This window comes from Strix uralensis, chromosome 6 (assembly GCF_047716275.1).
Source record: "Strix uralensis isolate ZFMK-TIS-50842 chromosome 6, bStrUra1, whole genome shotgun sequence".
Taxonomy (NCBI): Eukaryota; Metazoa; Chordata; class Aves; order Strigiformes; family Strigidae; genus Strix; species Strix uralensis.
In genome coordinates this window covers 29,183,450-29,201,454 of record NC_133977.1, presented here as the reverse complement: position 1 = coordinate 29,201,454, position 18,005 = coordinate 29,183,450, and the positions used below count along the sequence as shown (strand labels likewise).

At 36.9% G+C, this 18,005-nt stretch overlaps 1 protein-coding gene across 6 annotated transcripts in view; it reads left to right on the top strand.

Annotated features, from left to right (window-relative positions):
• XRCC5 (X-ray repair cross complementing 5) overlaps positions 1–18,005 on the top strand; it is a 54,291-nt gene that overhangs the window by 20,453 nt on the left and 15,833 nt on the right. For 5 of the 6 annotated variants that reach the window (XR_012629503.1, XM_074873513.1, XM_074873514.1 and 2 more), the window contains 7 exons: positions 1,097–1,159; positions 1,851–1,988; positions 3,398–3,488; positions 4,734–4,867; positions 10,433–10,629; positions 14,725–14,818; positions 16,265–16,334. Coding sequence is in view for 5 of the 6 variants with exons in the window: in XM_074873513.1 (XP_074729614.1) it covers positions 1,097–1,159; positions 1,851–1,988; positions 3,398–3,488; positions 4,734–4,867; positions 10,433–10,629; positions 14,725–14,818; positions 16,265–16,334 (787 nt within the window). In the remaining variant the exon portion in view is untranslated. Of the gene's footprint in view, positions 1–1,096; positions 1,160–1,850; positions 1,989–3,397; positions 3,489–4,733; positions 4,868–10,432; positions 10,630–10,889; positions 11,120–14,724; positions 14,819–16,264; positions 16,335–18,005 lie in introns of those variants that run through there. The other variant, XM_074873516.1, reaches the window with a different exon arrangement.

Genomic DNA, 18,005 nt, shown 5'->3' with positions numbered 1-18,005 from the left:
ATTATTTTTCTGAGTTACATCCCTCAGGAAAGAAGATCAGAGGCTGCTTAAACTTTGATTTTTAATTTATAAGCAATGCCATGTAAATCAAGAAATAATACTTGAAAATATTACAAAAGGATCTTTTTTCTTCCCAAACAAAAAAAGGTGTAGTGATACACACGTGTCTTCCTGAGCTTTTTAAAAAAAAATTATTTTAAATTTTATTTTTTTTTTTTTAATTTCCTGAGCTTTTAAAGACAGAACAGCAAAGAGTAATAGCAGATAGAATAATCTGAGTTGAAGATTCGTGCTGTAATACATTGAACAGATCTGCTCTGGTGCAAGTTGTCATTGTCTTCAACAACATTATCGTAATTTGCTAAATAATGAAACTCCAGGTTAGTTTGGAGGCAGTGTAATCTGAAGAGATTTTTTTTTACTTAACAAAGAAAGATCATTTTAACCAGTGTTCATAGTAGCGTGCAGTCTTTGTGACAGGTTTTCCACTATTGCAGTGTTTCTCTGGGTGTGTGTCACAGCCTCTGTAGCTCCAGCTATTCCACCAATGCCTCTGGACGAAACTGTTTGTTGTTTTGGGTTTTTTGGGGGAGGGTCAGCCATGCTCATGAACAGCATAAACTCTGCTAACAGAAGTGCTTCTTTGCCAGCCCAGCTGTATATACTCCAGCTTGCTGTATTAAGGATGTGACTTTTTTCAGCTCCTTTTTGACGTATCTTTGCTAGGAAAATTTAATAGCATAGAGGTGGTGTCAGTTAGGTTTAGGTCTTTTGTTCACTACTGTGGTTTTCCACACTGACTTTTGAATTACTGCAGTATTACTCAGACTGGTAACAGCTGCAAGTACGTAGTCTTTCATTCCTGCTCATCAATAGGAAGGTATGAGTATATCCTGCTGAATATGACTGAATATTCATATGGAGTGATAAATGGAGATATGAAACATATACAGGGCTTTAACTTCTATGCACAATAATTAAATTTTGTGGTTTCTCACTTGTGTAGTGTGTTAGTTGTTTCATAATTTAACTGGTCCAGTTGCATTAATGACACTTTCTTTAGATCAGGCTAACTGTTGACCATTTGAATCTGTAGATCCAGAGGCATTACTACATGGGCAACCAGGTTCTGAAGGTCTTTGCAGCAAAAGATGATGAGGTAAGGTGAACTGAAGTTTAATGCTGAAGGTGTTTTGCTGTGGAACAGAAAAGAATAGTAGTGGCACTTGAGATTGTCCTGTCTTTCCGTGTTAATAAAACAAGTATTTTTAATGCAGTTTACAGAAGTCTTGTTCAATTGCCCATTAGGATGAAAAGAAGTTGGATTAGACCCCAAATGAATACCATATCTCATAAATAATGAGAAACTGGTAAATACTATGTTTGTGCAAGGGCATGGGGAACCTGGAATTGGTGGTTAAGTCCATTCTCATGCAAAGTAACAGTGTGCCCTGTGACTGTGTTGTTTAGAACAGTCCTCCAAATTATTTTAAATATTAGAGGTAAAAACCTCCCTGTAGTGCTCTGATGTGTTCCTTTAAGAGTCTGACTTCCCACCCTTTCTGTGTCTCTTGTAATACTTCTGAGAGCTCTTCACACTTAGTGGAAAAGGTGAGACATGCTGGATCTAAAGTTTGCTCAGCTCTGAATGGATCCACTATTGTGATGAGATCTGACCTTTCTGCTTGTTCATTTTTTGGACATAAAAAATACTTGTGTTGAAGTTATAGCTGAAATGGGAACTAGTCTTGACTAAATCAATGCTGTTGAATTCACTGTGAAAGATGTATTTCAGCAGACTAATGATAAATTGCATGACTCTCTAGACCTTTTTTTTTTCCCCTCCCCAGAATGCAGCTGTTGCTTTTTCTGCCCTTGTTCATGCATTGGATGAGTTGAAAGTGGTAGCTATAGTGCGATATGCTTATGATAGAAGAAGTAACCCACAAATTGGAGTAGCTTTTCCATATATTAAGGATGCATATGAGGTAATTTTTCACTCTCTTTCTGCAGACAGCCGTCATATTGATGCTTTACAAATACCAATTAAAATATAATCCTATTTGAATCATATGAATTTGCAGTGTTGTGTAATACCAGAAGAAACCAATGTGACTTCAGAGTGATTTTGGAAAATAGTACTAAGTCTTAGGACAAGGACATAATAAATAATTTTAAGAAAATTCCATAGAAAATTTCCCCATTTTCCATATGTGGAAAAATAATGCCATATGTTTCTATGAGTATCCTCTATATTACAGATTTAAAGAATACTGATTTTTATTTCAATAATATAGTAATAATTTTGTTTTGTTATCCTAGAAATCTTTTTTTTTTTGGTATTTAGAAACTATGTGTAATCATATAGTTATGTAGTAAGTTACCACTGCTTTCTTGCTGTGTAACTACCTACCTCTCTGTGTACAATCCAAAATTGCACTAGATTCTTTTGTTTTCTTAAACTCTGGATTTATCTCCAGGTTGCTTGGTAGTTCAGAATTTGATAGTTGGTGTGGCATTTCAAGCATGTCCAACTATGCCATTGTCATTAGGTTTCGAAGTCAACTGGAACTGAGGGGAGGAGTTCACAGCATTTAAAGCTGCTGTTTAAATTCATATGGAGAGTTAGGAAGACAGTAGTATGTTTACTTGAAAAGGTTATTATAAAAAACAGGAGAAAAAAATGAAGTCTGCTTCTTAAGAAAAACAAAAAAAAATGGAAAAAGTTATGTACACAGCAGAATCATGGTTGAAATATTTTTTTTTTTTAAATTCTGAGAGACCCAGAAGCGACACAGTATGTCAGAATTTTTACAGCATATGTTTTCGGTGGTCTTACGTACGAGAGACTATTGAAAGAGCTAAATATGTATGGCATGGCTAAGCAATGACGAAGGTGGGGGCAGGCACAACAACCTTCAGGCTTTTGAAGGGTATAAACATAAAGGATGGAAAGCAATTATTTAGGGTGGTATGAACTAGAGGAGGTATTTGAATAAAGAAATGAATAGACTGAGATTGTTAAACAAAATCAACTTCTGACTTTGAAACACAGTAAGGTATGATAAAACCTCCCAAAGCAGCAAAAATATAGGGGCTATTTAAAGCTTGTCTAGTTGGAACTCTGCACAAGAAAAAGGGATTGAATGACCTGGGAGGTCTTTATTCCACCAGTAGAAAAATGAGGAGTGTAGCCATTGCTATATTGTAAAATAATGCTGTGTTTTATTCTGCTTAAAACTGTGTTGCTCTGTAAATACTTTATTTAAATATTTTGTTACAGATGGATATTAGATTTTAGGATTTTTCTTATGTTTATATTGCCCTGATAGGCACTCTGGGATACTTTGGATTTTTTTCCTCAGGCTCAGTTGTTTCTTTCTTTCACCTTGCTCAGTGTCTCATCTACGTACAACTACCCTACATGGAAGACTTAAGACAGTATATATTTTCATCCTTGAAAAACAATAAAAAATGCATTCCTACAGGTAAGATAGTCTTACAGGTAAGATAGTAAGTACAAAGTAACCTACTTGTCTTCCTTTAAGACACTCTAAAAGAGTTAGAGTATTTGGATTTCCAATGAAAACACAAGCTTTGTCATAATTTTGGTCTAAGAAAAAGCCCCCAGCCCTTTGGGAATACATTATGGTGATGACATCTTGAAGTGTAAAGCCTTGATCAAAACTTTGCCAGTTTAGTTGCAGGCTGAGCAGACTTGAGGTCCTGTTAATTGACTTCTGTTTTGGGTTATGGGATTATTAGTCTCACAGGATTTCTGTCATAGAGATCTGAGATTTAGTCCTCTGTATCCTTGTATCTTTGAACTAATTTGTGAGACTAAATGGCCAAACCTTGTGGGAGCTACAATATGATTAGCTAGCTAGAATCAGAATAGAGGCATTGGCTCCTTTCGTACAATGCTGGTCCTGTAGCCAGATGCAGTATGACCTGTTAATATAATGTACAAAGGCAAAATCTGTATTTTCTGTGGTGTGGTGTTTTTTAAAGCATGCACTTACTAGTGTCCAGATTCAGATGGAGGCCGGTGTCTTTGGAGAGCCATAGAACATGCAGCCATACAAAACTTGACTTACTGTTCTGAGAATTTTGCACAGCAATGAGCGTAAATGGATGTAGTTTAAAATCCACTCCCACTTCTTTAATTTGTTATGAGATCCATTGAATGGGCATCTGCACTTCAGGGTATATAAAGCATGCTGGGTTGTTTCTGAAACAGTTTCTATTTTCTTGCCTGGAACCAGCAGTTTGAGAACAAATATAAAACCTGTCTTACCAAAGCAATAGTTGACTATCGTGAACTGTGATAATTTGCAATCATAACTTTTAAAATTTATATTACACCATTTAGTTTTTCAAGCCAACTGTTCTCCTTATTTTCTAAGTGGCCTATAAACCTTCTGTTGCAAATAAAAACATCTTGAAAAAGAAGAAAAATGGAAGCAGAAAGGCAGCAATAATTGAGGTCTTGGGGGAAAAAAAAAAGCTTTATGACTTTACATTGTAGTCCTTAAATAAAGCAGGGGTTTATTACTGTGTCCACTATCCATATTCTTCATTGGCATGTCTATTTCTGCAGTGTATTCTGTGGCATGTAATGACTTGGTCAAAATCTTGCATTGTGAAGTGAATCTTCGTTTATAAATTGTTTCAAGAAATGCACCCATCTGCAAGTGTATTTAATTTTTCTTTGTATGTAATTGCTGCCTTAGCGGATCAGTTATCTGCTGTTGACTCTTTGATTGATTCTATGAATTTGATTTATGAAGATGATGATGGAGAAACTTTTGAGGACCTGTTTAAGCCCAGCAAAATCCCAAACCCTCATTTTCAAAGGTTATATCAGGTGAGATGAACTATATGTTATTTTTTAAAAACTTCTTTGGTAAGACTTCTCACCTTTCTGTCTTTCTCTCATTTGCATTGGAAAGATCTGCATTGTGAAGATGGAAATAGAAATTATTTTGCATTTGAGTATGGGGTAGCCAGTGATTTCTGGCAGTGATTTCTGTCTCCGGCATTGATTTTATTCTTAAAATTACCAGTTTTCAAGAAGCAAGGGAAATTACACCTGTGCTGAGGTGTCTTCAACTGCATCAGTGATATTCACAGGCGCCTAGACTAGACAAGTTAAAATTTGCTTGGGTGTCTCAACACTGTATTGCAGCGATCATGGTGTGTACATAGGCTCAGTCTTCAGCTTCTGGGCAAAGAGAGAAATTGACTAAAAATCAGGGATCTCTTTAGCTTCTCATTCTGTGTCGTATCAGATCTTGAGCAGTCACTCTTCTGTGCGTTATTGTGTCTAGCAGTTGTTCCAAAACAGATCAGTAGTAAATGGTTAACATTGTTGACATTTAAAATATTCCATTTGAGTGTCTGAGCTGATGCATTTTATGGGTGAGCAGAAGAGTTCACACTTCTTGCAGTTGTATTAAGCTGTCTACATTTTGATTTACATTCCTTTCATATCATGAAGATTTTCATTGCAACTGTGAGGACGAGAGACTTAATTATACATTGGAATTTAAGTGTTCAGAAAAATGACACAGCAAATTCAAAAATAAGGAAAATTATATTGCAGTTTATGCAGCTGCAGAATTGCGTTGTGTACAGAACCATGGAGATATACCGAGTGAGTGTGTGATTTCACTCTGAAAATTGACTAAAAACGGTATTATAGCAACCATGTTCATCATATCTCAACAATTCCAAATGAATTTTTTTCAGTTTAAAATTAGGAAGAAGATGCTTTTTTAAATTAAGAAAACTTACCCTAGCTTCTAAAAGCCATGCTGCCTCAGTATTGTCAAAAGAATCAAAGGATCTGAAAGTCATATGTACGTTTCAGGAACACATATAAGCCCACGGTCTTCAAATCCTACTCTGATTGACACCTGAAGAATTCAGTGTTCCCTTCAAATTCTGCCAGTCATATTGACAAGACAATGTGTAACTCAATGCAAGATTTGGTCAGAAGAAGGTTATTGCTGGGCAAGAGCTTAAAATCGATTGACCTCTGCATGACTTATATTTTAGGAAGTGTTGTAAAGCTTGCTTATTGCAAAACAAATCTGGCTTTGCTTGTGAACAAAACACATAGGGGATAGAATTTCCTTTATTACATTGCTAGATACAATTTTGCATTCTTTTCCTTCAGTGAATGTTGCCTATCAATGAAAGATGTTTCTTTAGGTGTGCCATTTGTCTTGTGAAACAGTATGATGGTGTTGTCCCAGCAGTTGGGTCAAGTGCTGCTAGAAGAGAGTAACTGGGTAACTCGCCAATTCCCTTAGAGGATAGTAGGATTTTGTAAGGGTGAATGCTACTGGTGGAAAAAGTATTTATTGACCGTTTCAATGTACTTGGTAGTATACGGTTCCTGTCCACAAGGCTTGCTGTTTATAAAGCCCTAAATTACTGTCGTGGATGAAAGTATTGACACGGTAATGATTTACTAGGAAACCTAGACTTATTAATAACTAACAGCAATTTATCATTACAAAATAATTCAGAAATGTTGAGAGAAAGAAAAGCGACTTATTTACAGATTCTAAAATGACAAGATTCACACTAACTTACTTAACGGTACCTTAATTTATACATATTTACATGCACATACACAAAACAAACAAACGCACACAGAGAAACAAAAGTATTTGGATCCAGTAGAATGAAGTACGTACCCAAACACCAATAAACAGAGAAAGAACGGGTGAAAGAGAAGCTAGCTCAAAGAAAAATTTCCCTCTTCTCGAGTTTAGAGCAAATACTCCCAATGCCTTGGCATTCCTCAACGGGCAGTAATTGAGACTCGAGCAGGTTGACTTTGCCCTGGCCTTCTGTCAGCTCTGGCAGCAGACAACACCTTAAGGGTTTTGATACCTGAGAGGCGTCCCAGCTCAGGGGGAGATGCTGGTCACAGACCCGCTGCGATCCAGGAGAGCTCAAAGGGACTCCCTTGTGGTCGCAATTTATAGGGTCCAAGATAATTGACTTTTGTCAGATACCTTCTGGTGCCTTCCAGCAGTTGCACAAGAACTTGATGAATGTGCAACTCTATGTTAGAAGTCCTTATCTCCACAGATTGGTGTATAGCTCGAGGGGAGGTGGGTGGAATCACACCTAGCACCAAGCAGCCCAACAAGAGGGGCAGGGAGGGGTGAGAATTGCACCACCACAATTACCCCTCCTTTTAGTGCTTTCTTTTGGCCACGCACAGCCCCTTTTTTTCATCTTGGTTACAAAACTTCTATTAATCGGTATAAATTGCAGAAAGATTGTTCTCTCCTTTGCTGCAGACATGTTCCAGATTCTTAATATTTTGCTCTTGGACCAAGTGGCACTACTGGTTCCTTAAGAACTACGAAGAAAAATTATACATCGTCTTTTGAATGTAGCCAGTAAATTGATTGGGCTGAACAGGACCTATAAATGGTTTGGAAAAATGACTCTCAAGAAAGGATGAACTCCTCCTTCATTTCCTTGCTTTGTTGCCTCATGAAGATATTTGGAATGATAAGTGAAAAGAGCCAGAATTTAATGAGAAACAGCTAAATTATATCTCTGGAAGTAGTGGTAGGCATCAGGAAATGACAGAGTGGGTGGAAAGGAGTTGCTGATACTTGCTGGAGTGGAAGATGAGGAATATCCTATATCTAGAGTTTCAACTTTTAGTCCTTGCTTCCAGAAAAGCCGAAGTGAACTTCCATAGCTTTTGTGGTGGCAGACTTCCAACATTCAGTTGTTCCTCATACGTACAGGGATTTGAAGCACATAAGACGTTTGGGGAACGCAGTACATCTTATTTGATAGCCAAATAAACAAATTGCTCAACAGCAATTGTTCTGTACTGAGACAGACCTGGGGGAAAGGTTTATGGGGATGGTGACTTGCAGCATCTCATAGTTAATGGGATCCAGCTGCAGAGTCTGCATCTAAATATGCTGTAATGGCTCTTGTTAGGCCACATGTAAGCGACCTTAGAGGACTAAGCTCGTTTATAAGTGGTTGGACTGTATGGTTATGTTCTTTCAAAAAACAGAGCAACAGGGGGACAGGAGGTTGCTCATGGAAGTGTGTAAGAGCTTTCAGCAACAAGTAATCTTATCTTTGGTTGAATGTAGTAGATCTGTTGGGAGGCCATTTTTAAATCATCACAAACTGGGTATAAACTGAACTCTTAAGACACTTGTGTTGGGATTCAGTTCACACATATTTAACCACCCAAAAGCTAACTAACTATTGTAAGCTGAGTTGTCCAAGTCTATTCCGTAATCCATGAAAAAAAGAACCTTGGGAAAGTAATTGAACCTTCTTGTTTCAGCTGTCATAAGTACATGATAATTGTGGTTGTGTAGAGTGAGTAGGTGACTGGTGTAGACTAGATGCTTATCTTTTAGATAGCTGAATGTGTTTCCCATGTCCTAAGGCTTTAAATACTATCAGGTTCCTGTGGAATTTTTAGATTTTCTAAAGTATGTTTTTAGAAAAGTATGTTCCTAGATGCTGTGTGCAAGGGAACAAGACAGATGCTTTCTTGCTGTAAATTCCTGCCTATTCATGCATTTATGTCATTGCTTGTCATGGAATTAATTATGAGAAAAGCCCACTTCGTTACCATTGACAGTATCTTAGTGTGACCCCTGTTCCTGAAGGCTGGCTATATCTCTAGCCTGGAAATGTAAGGAAATTTGGAAGAGCAAGGAGGAGCTAGTACATTGCTGACAACATGCATGCGTAGAATGGTGAGTTTGGAAGCCAGTGGCAGCGTGGGTTGCCTTCCAGCCGGTGAAGGTAGGAGTGGTTCTTGCTGGGCACAGAAGGAAGAGAAAGCAAGGTTAAAAGCAACTGGTTTGGGATTAGAGGTTAAGTCTGTTCAACTTCATCTCCGTTTAGCACCTGAATTTTGATGGTACCTGCAATCTCAGGTTTCAGAGGTCATCTACTCTAAAAACAAGAACAAGTGGAGACTGTGGCTACTCAGTCATTTCTTGCAGCTGCACATGGAGATTTCAGATGCAAAAGCCTGAAAAAAACACTCACAACAGGGGACTTAGTTTTTTTTTGCTTTGTGCGTTTAATTCAGTTCCCTAATGTTGTTTTAATACTGGGTCTTTTTGTATCACAAGAGCCATTACTGCAGCTTCCAGCAACATTTTTACTCTCTTTCAAAATAATTATGCCTTAAATCATTGCAAGTGTTTCCAAATCAGTAGCCTTGTATGACTGCCTCCTTTTGAAAGCATGCTCTAATATGGATTGGAATCTTAATGGCAGCGTGAAAGCACATCAGTATTGATGTGTAGCATATGGTCTGTATTTTATTTATTGGCAGCTTTTCAGCATGAATAGAGGATTTTGTTTGCTTAGGTTTTGTTTTTTAAATTAATGTCATGTCTTGACAGCCAACAGGGCAGCAAATCTCTGCTGTGTTCCTAGTTTACCGAGTAGTTACCTTCACACTTTTATCTAATTCACCCCGTGCAATGGGCTTGGAAAAATTATTCTCCCATGTACATCATGTGTTTCTATGTATGTGTGTGCATGCACTGGTATCTGTGTGTATATATATGCACATACACATACATCTGCTATCCCACACTTCACAACATTGAAGAGATACCTATTTTGTTTTCAAAATTCTCAATGGAATTTCTGTAGCCTGCCTCATTAACCTCATCTCTCACCCTCTGCTTGGCTCCCTGACTGTGTGCACTGTCTTTACACTTTGGTGAAAAAGCCTTCTCTTCTGTAGCTCGTACCATCTGTTCCAACTTTGATGTACATCTGTCAGGCCCCTTCATTCCATCACTTTTTTCAAAGTTAATTTGCAAACATACCTATATTCTAGGCCTCACCTGTGCTCATTTAACTTCTCTCTTTCCATTTGCTCTTCAACTGGTGAGAATTTCTCTTGTATACATACTGAGTTTTATTAACCAAGAAGAAATATTTTCTTTGAGGGACAATAGACTGTGACGATAACTAGAATACATGGCTGGGCTATATATCTTGTTGCCTCATTTTGGAATGTATAGAAATCTCTCCCATGTGACTGTTGTATGATAGAACTGCATTTTAAAGGTAAAGTGAAGTTAAAAAGCTGAATAGATGCAGGTGACTCATTCCTGAGATTTTCCTAATAATTTTCATAGAACTCATTCCAGTGAATATGGGAACACTCATCTGCATCAGTATTCTTGTTTAATATCATTACTAATCTCCTTAAATAGCTGATCATAATATGACTTTCAATCCACTTGTGAGCTGGAATATTTGTCAGCAATATAAAGGCAGGTTTTTTAATATGGAAGATAGTTTGTGTGTACCATATGATGTCAGGCATACAGGCATTATATCAAAAGCACAGAAACTGAAAGTTTTTCTTTGCTCAAATTGTTTCTTGCAGTGTTTGCAGCATAAGGCATTTCACCCCAATGAGCCATTGCCACCAATTGAACAGCACCTTTTAGAGATGCTGGAGATGCCCTGTGTGGTAAAAGAAAGATGTCAGGCTCCTCTTGAAAAAGTAAAAGCACTTTTCCCCCTAAAGGAAGTTGGCAAAAAAAAAGAAGAGAAGACTGCTCAAGATATCTTCAAAGACAAGTAAGTTGGAGATGTATTATGAATTTTTTTGAAACTTTTTTTTTTACACTTCAAATAGTTTTTGCTGGATGAAGCAGGCTCAGAGTCTTTTGAACATAAGATAATGAGTTACACACTGCAAAAATACTGATGGGTGGAGAATATTGTGGTACCACAGTATGTCTGGGGTATTTTGTGAATAGTGGTGGTCTTACTGTTATGGGGCAAGACACACCAAGAACCAGTCTGTAGCTTCCTCATGTCTATATTTGTTGTCACAGAATCACAGAATCCATCAGGTTGGAAGGGACCTCAGGAGGTTTCTTGTTCAAGCTGCTGTTCAAAGCAGGGTCACCTATGAGATCGATCTGAACTGGTAACTCAGGGCTTCATCCAGTCTGGTCTTGAAAACAGCCAGGGATGGAGACTGCATATCCTCTCTGGGAAACCTGTTGCATTGCTTTCTGTCTCCTGGTCAAATGGTTTGTCCTGCTGGTAGTTATAAAATAGTTCAAATTAGAATAACAGAGGTCTAATTTAGTTTAGAATAAATGCTGTGGAGCTTTAAATTAGCTGTAAAGATAAGACTTCCTTCTCAGCATGCTTGATTTAGGTTGTTCTGTAACTTTCATTTTGAATACCAAATCAAAACAGCTTCATTATCTGTTGTGCAATAAATGTGGATGTCTTGGAAAATCAAACTATTATGAACTCTTTTCTAGAACATCTATTGTCTGAACAGTTTTTAAAATAAGATTTTGTTGTTGTTGTTATTACATATACTGTGTTTACTTTATTTGTGCTGCATACATAAAGAATAAATACTTAATTCCTACTTCATTGGTAGTCACCCCAGCCAAATCAATTTGCTCAAACAAAATCTGCTTCTTAGAGCTTACTTTATTGAATGCCTATAATATAACTAGTGGGTCCCCTGTGATGTTGGAGAGTTCTCAGCTCCTTCTCCCTCCCTTTTGTCATTTTTAGTTCAGTCCTTTCAGTGCTAGGAACAATGTCTTTGAGCCATTTTGAGGCTTTGCTTAGCTGAGCTGTCATATATCCTTTACCTTGGGTTGGCTAGAGCATGATATCTTTGGGAAGACATGACACAGGACTTCACATGTTACTGCTCTGGAATAATGACAACATTTCTGTATACAGACTGGGAAACACCTTGCTTTTGATTTGGTTCATTGCTCTGTGTGCCTGTCTTGCCTTGGTGTGTCTGTGAGTTCATACTGATTAAATTCTCTTGTCCTTGCTCTGTGCCCCAGTTTCTCTGTGTGTTTCCATACATACATACATATATGTGTATTAAAAAGTGATAGAACCAGTTTTTAAAAAAAGGCAAAACTTGGGTTCAAACAAGCTACAGAGAGAATTTAAACAAAAAACAGTTTCCAATTACTGGTAGTTGCTTAAAAATATTGCTCCAAAGGCATCAGTTTGACAAGCAAGAAGGAAAGCTATTTTGTTTAAAAACTGGTTTCTTTTAGAGGGGTGAAGAAAGCACCTATAAAATAATTGATATAGAAGTTGGTGTAGGCCTTTAAAATTATTTTTAAAAAAGATCTGTAAGGGAGGCAAAAGGATACAGACTCAACTATGCAAAGAAGAGTGAATGGTAATAGCACTCAAAAAAAATTGGAAAAAAAAAAAAAAAAGTATTGCTGTAGTAATGAATGGGAACAGTAACATTCTCGTTACCGCAACAGAAGTGTTAACTGTATGGCTTTGTTCTGTGTTTGGGGAAAAACTGAGTAATATAATTAAATCACTTGATAAAGTATATCACTGCAACAATGACTAAGGAAAATGTTAAACAACAGATAACATTCACCTTATTAAAACTATCAGATCTAGATGATTTGCACTAAAATGTTTTGAAAAAGTCGTCTAGAAGCTCTCTTGACCATTATTTTTGTTTTCTAAAACTGACTTGTGTCTCCTATCATCATATTGACCAGATACATCTCTACTTAATTTTTAAGGTCTAATGGGACTAAAGCAGCATAGATATAGGTGTGATATCTTAATAGAGATTTTAATATTCAGCATTCATTTGTTTCACTCTTGCTAAGCTCTGTGTAGTTTAAAAGGTCCAGGAAAATGGAAAGCATTTTACTTTTTCTTTCTTAGGTTGGCTTTGGAGAGGCTGTTACCTCATCCAGCTTTGCAGTATATGAGAGGCTTCTATATAAATGTAGAAGTGCATGTTTTAAATTCATCTTGTATTTTATTAAAATTTCTCAAATAGTAGTTGCACATTTTACAGTTTAAAAATACTGCTAATCAGTGCATTACCAGTAACAGATTCTAAATGTCAGATCCTTGGCTGGTGTAAATGGATATGGATTCATTAGTTTCTGCTGTACTGCGCTGGTTAATGACAGCTATAGATTTGGTCCTAGGCAGTTAAATGCAGCAGGATCATTTATGTTCTCCTCCTTCCTCCAATCCCAAAGCATTCTGAATCAACAAAAATAATGCAGGAGGAAAAAGATTTGAAGACATTGTAATTGATTGCAAACACCTTTGGAGAAAATATTCTAAAAGAGAATTTTCATTGTTCTTCGTAGCTTTCATCAAACCACATCAGTATACAAGAATTTTGGTTCAAGTAGAAGTCCTAAACTGACTGGTGTTAGGGAAGTATCAGTTTCTCCATTTTACAGACAGGCATATCAGCTGCCCAAAACAATCAAGCAACTTGTTCACGGTCAGCCAGAAAGTCAGCAGAGTTGAGAATGGAACAAGGTATCCTATCCTTGTCCTGAGGCATAACCAAAGTCGTCATTTCTCATAGAGCGATAAGTAAGGTTATGCTGGATGACAGGAGTTGCTGAGGAGAAGGGATTTCAGTTCAGTAGTGACAAAATTAAGTAAAGGACAGAGGAGACGACTGGAACAAAGTGGGATAGACACTAATTGTAAAGTAGAGGAGGAGTATGCTATAGAAAGTAAAAAGGAAAACTGTACAAGTTCTTTCTAATAATTTATTGTTTCTGTAACATGCAATGCAATTTTTAAAATCAGTTCTAACCTTGTAATATGTAACGTGGCACCTAGTCAGGGATCTCTGAATTTGTCCCTACATCGTCAAGCGGTTTCTTCTTTTAACTGCACTAGTGGAATTTTTAAGAAAAACTTTTTACTTTGTTTTGAGATTCCTTGAACACAAATACTGCTGTTTAGATCTCAGAGTAGCTTTCAGTCATTCTTAAACTGAAATCGAATCTTCTGTGTCAGTAGCCTGTCACATTAAGTGGCACAGAACGAAGTGTCTGATTTTCTTCCGCTTTTGTGATTACCTGGATTTTCTTCTGTTGCCAAGATGTGCTCTAAAGTTTGGCATGTTAGGTGTTACAATCAAGTTCCTAGTTTGAATGTACATCTTGGTATATGTTACCCGTGAGGACAAAGCAAGACAGTATCTTAAAACCACAATTAGCTTTTTAAAAATAACAAATAGTCCTTTGAAAGTTCTTACATACTTAATTGGGTTTGTCTAGCAGGTGTTGATTGCTCTAGGTGGAAGTTTATAAAGCTGTCATGTGCTGATGGAGAATAAGGGTCATTAGACTCAAAAGCCTCTGTATAAACAGGTTTGTGGTAGCTATCAAGTCCAAGACAGGAACTAGCAGGTAATAGCTGAAGAGTAAATTAATTTCTTACTTAAATGTTAAGTTTTCATTGCCGTTTCATGTTTAGAATGAATCTGGTGAGAATATCAAATGTCATGTAATATACTGTAGGTCAGTAAATCGTATACTCAATATACAGGTTCCAAATAAAGTGACTGAAGATACTCTGTATTCAGAAAGGTAGAGAAAAGGTGTATAAGTAAATTTGCTCCTGAAATAAGCATGAACAATCTCGCATCTTTAACAAGTGGTGTCCTTGCTTTATGCTAAGTTAAAGTTTGATCTCTGTTTCTACTGTCTGCCTTGTGCAGCCTATAGGGAAAAATGAGGCATGGTTTAGTGTTAATTTTGGAACAGTTATATAATGAAGTTTTGTTCAGTGTATATTTCATTAATTTACTTGCTTCCTAATCAGTAGGCAGGATAGTTTACTTCAAGTGTTTATATTAATTTTTGTCATTCTCATTTGCAGCAGTGAAGATGGACCCAACCCTAAGAAACCAAAAATTGAAGATGAGGAAGGTAGCTTTAGTATCATAAAACTTGCTGAAGGCAATGTCACCTCTGTAAGCATATTTTTTACAAATCTGATTATTAAAGGGGAAGATTAATCTAAGTGTATTATAGTGAATGTGCAGAATTCCTGATAAAAGGAGGGTTTCTAGCTGAAACATGACTGAAATACTGTCTACTTGTAGATTTGAGACTCTCTGCTAGAGATGATAAAGACAACTTTCTCTGCCTTTAGGCATATGTTAGCACAAGTTTCCATCAGTCTTGGATATTTTAGGACAAAATTGTCCCCCAGTGTCTAGAACTCTAAAAGGCAAGCATGAGGCTCTGAAGAAAACAGAATCTCAGAATTGGGGTTCAGTGGCTGAATTTTGTCCTTGCTCTCTTTCATATCATCTGCACTGTAGAAGCTAGCTCTGTATATTTAATCAAAGGTATTGCTGTGATTTTAGAGACTGCTGTCTGCATTGGTTGGGGTTCTAAATCACAAATTTGGCTTCATCTTGCTCCTAGGTCTAACTTAATTACAGATGTGTACATGGGTAGATGAAGCTTGTATCAATACTGTGCACCTTCTTTGATTTTTCATATTACAGGAAAAAGTGATTTAATATTGAGATAGCTTCACTTGTTTGCAAATGTGCTATCCTTTAAGGCTGTTTTTTTAAATGCATGATTGATATTTTAAAAAATATTTAAAACCTAAAAAGATTTAAATATTCTCTGCTCCTAATACAAGTTTCTGATATTTACTGAAAGGTGTCATTGCCAGATTTAAAAGAAACACAAAGAGACCAAACAAGCTTATTGAAAGATCTACAAATTACTTGAGAGCAAAACATAAAAAATTCAAATAAACTTAGGGGAATTTTGATTCCTGAAAGGAAATTTTAAGCAATGCAATTTTTTTTCTGAAAGTTGTTGTATCCATTTTTCAGTAACTATTTATTTATATTTGACCTGGTTTTAGTTCCTTTGTAAGATTTCTGCATTTTTATGCCCATTTAGAGCTTCAGCTTTAAGATGTCAGACTGGGCCAGAAAGGATAGATTAATTGAGTGTGAGCTTTTAATTTTGAGCTTCCTATTGGAGTGGCAAACCAATGATACCATACCCGCGTGCCTGGGAGCTCCCACTCCTCATTAAGCGTCTGTCAAGATTAGTGAGAGGTCTGTGCTACAGAAAGTCTCAAAGCTGAACTAGCAGATAACCTGAATTACTGTGCTTCTGACCTCTAAACCCCAGAGAACATGGTCAGTTTATAACAGTGCAGCATGGTAAGTGTAAGTTCATGTTGCTCATGTCATAACTAACCTTTGCTAGAAGTACTGCGCATTAACACACAATGTAAGACTTGCATTTTCTGAGTCTGCATGCAGAGAAGTGTAGAGTTTCTGTTTTCTTGTTAAAATAAACAGAAATTTAGAGATTCTTGTTGCCTCTCAAGAACTAAGAGATGGAATTGGCAAAGGATTGTATCATTTTTGAACCTTTTGTAGGTTGGCAGTGTTAACCCAGCAGAAGATTTCCGAATTCTGGTGAGGCAGAAAAATGCTGACTTCAAAGACGGTAAATTACTTTTCTCTATTAATTATATTAAATAGCATCTTCAGGGTTCAGTAAATGCAATCCATTTGTCTAAACATAAGTTTCTAGTGCTGTGTGAGATGCTCTGGAGTTTACTGCTTAGCCTCTCATGCCACTCAGCAAAGGTAGGTGTCACTTGTAAATCCCACAGCAATACTTGTCTTTCTCATTTGAAAGTCTCAGATACCTGTGTTTGTGTAAGATGGCAGTAGGTAACTACACTGAGGCATCTCAGCAACTCCTCAGGTGGTTCTGACAGAAGATCCTTTAGTACTGACTTGACTGCCATATTCAAACTGAGTAACAGCTTCTCTGGCTTCATAGGATTTTTCTGTCTTGAAGTGGAGGGTTGTTGGCTGCGTGTGGTGTGAGAAACCTGTCTTCTGCAGTCTATTTTGTTCTGTGAAGAAATAATGTGATGCCTGGTATTTAAATCTTTACATGGAAAGATCATTTCTCACTGCTTGTTGTGAGCAAAAGAAAGCACAGGTGAATTTAGGGTCTAATGAACAGGTAGTATGTGACTCTCAAAGATGAGAGGAGGCTCTGTGTGTGCTGCATCTATTCTCAGCCTACAGGAAGATGGGGCTTTTGATGCAGAGGCAAAGAAGAATACAAAGCACAGGTCAGCCTCTCTCTTGCATGCCCCAGGTCTGAAAATGCGGTGGAATTTTAATTTGTTTGTATGGTATTTTCCTACTGGAATAGCTATACAGAGATATATGTAATCCAAAAGTATCTTAAAACAAATGCACAAGAGGGCTGGGGTCCTTTTTTCTTTTAAAGGGTGATTTGCAGATTGTGGCAAGATAAACCTCATCTGCCAAATAGCCACTAATGTAGCATTTCTTTTCAAAGAAAAAGATTTACAGAGGTGCTGAAGTGAGGTGCTAGGTATTTCAACAAGGCCTTTTGGACATTTTGAAGAGGATGTTCAGTAGTATATTGATTTGTGATGAAGTCTGTTAAAGCCTACATACCTATTTTTCTCCAGAATTTCCAGACCCATAAGCCAGCTAGTCAGCTTTTTACATGGATTTTGCATTAGATCCAGAAGACATTGTTTATTGAAAAAATATTTGGAATTGTGTTTTCAAATCTCAGATATATTGAGATGCAATTTAAAAAAGCATTGTACGATATATTAGAATACAGAAACTGCGAAACAGTTGACTGCTTTGTTACAGTAATTAATTTTATCATGTAGGAAAGCTTTAAGGCAGAAATAAGTATAGTGATTACCCTTGAAGATGGTTTAACTAAAGAGTACTTAAATATGTCCACTTGGTAGCTGTGCTGGAGATAACTGCAGTACATGTTTGGATGGCTTCTGCAATTTTGAGCAATCTGCTTTTATTTTATGTGTGATCTGCTCTGTAATTATAAGGTGTAGTTAGACAGAATGTAGTGCAGTCACCCATTTAAAGGAGAGATAGAAGCCACTATAAATAAAAACATGTTCTGCATATTACTTTTTTCTTCTGCATAATCCTTTTTCTGCTTTGGAGCATTTTAGGTATCTTAATACATAAAACATTACAGGCATGTTTTTAATGGCATGCTGTATTGCATTCTGGTTATGTAAATAGTAAATTCTGCCTTAAAACTATTCAGTGGTTCTAAGGGGGTTTTTTAGTATAATTGTATATGATA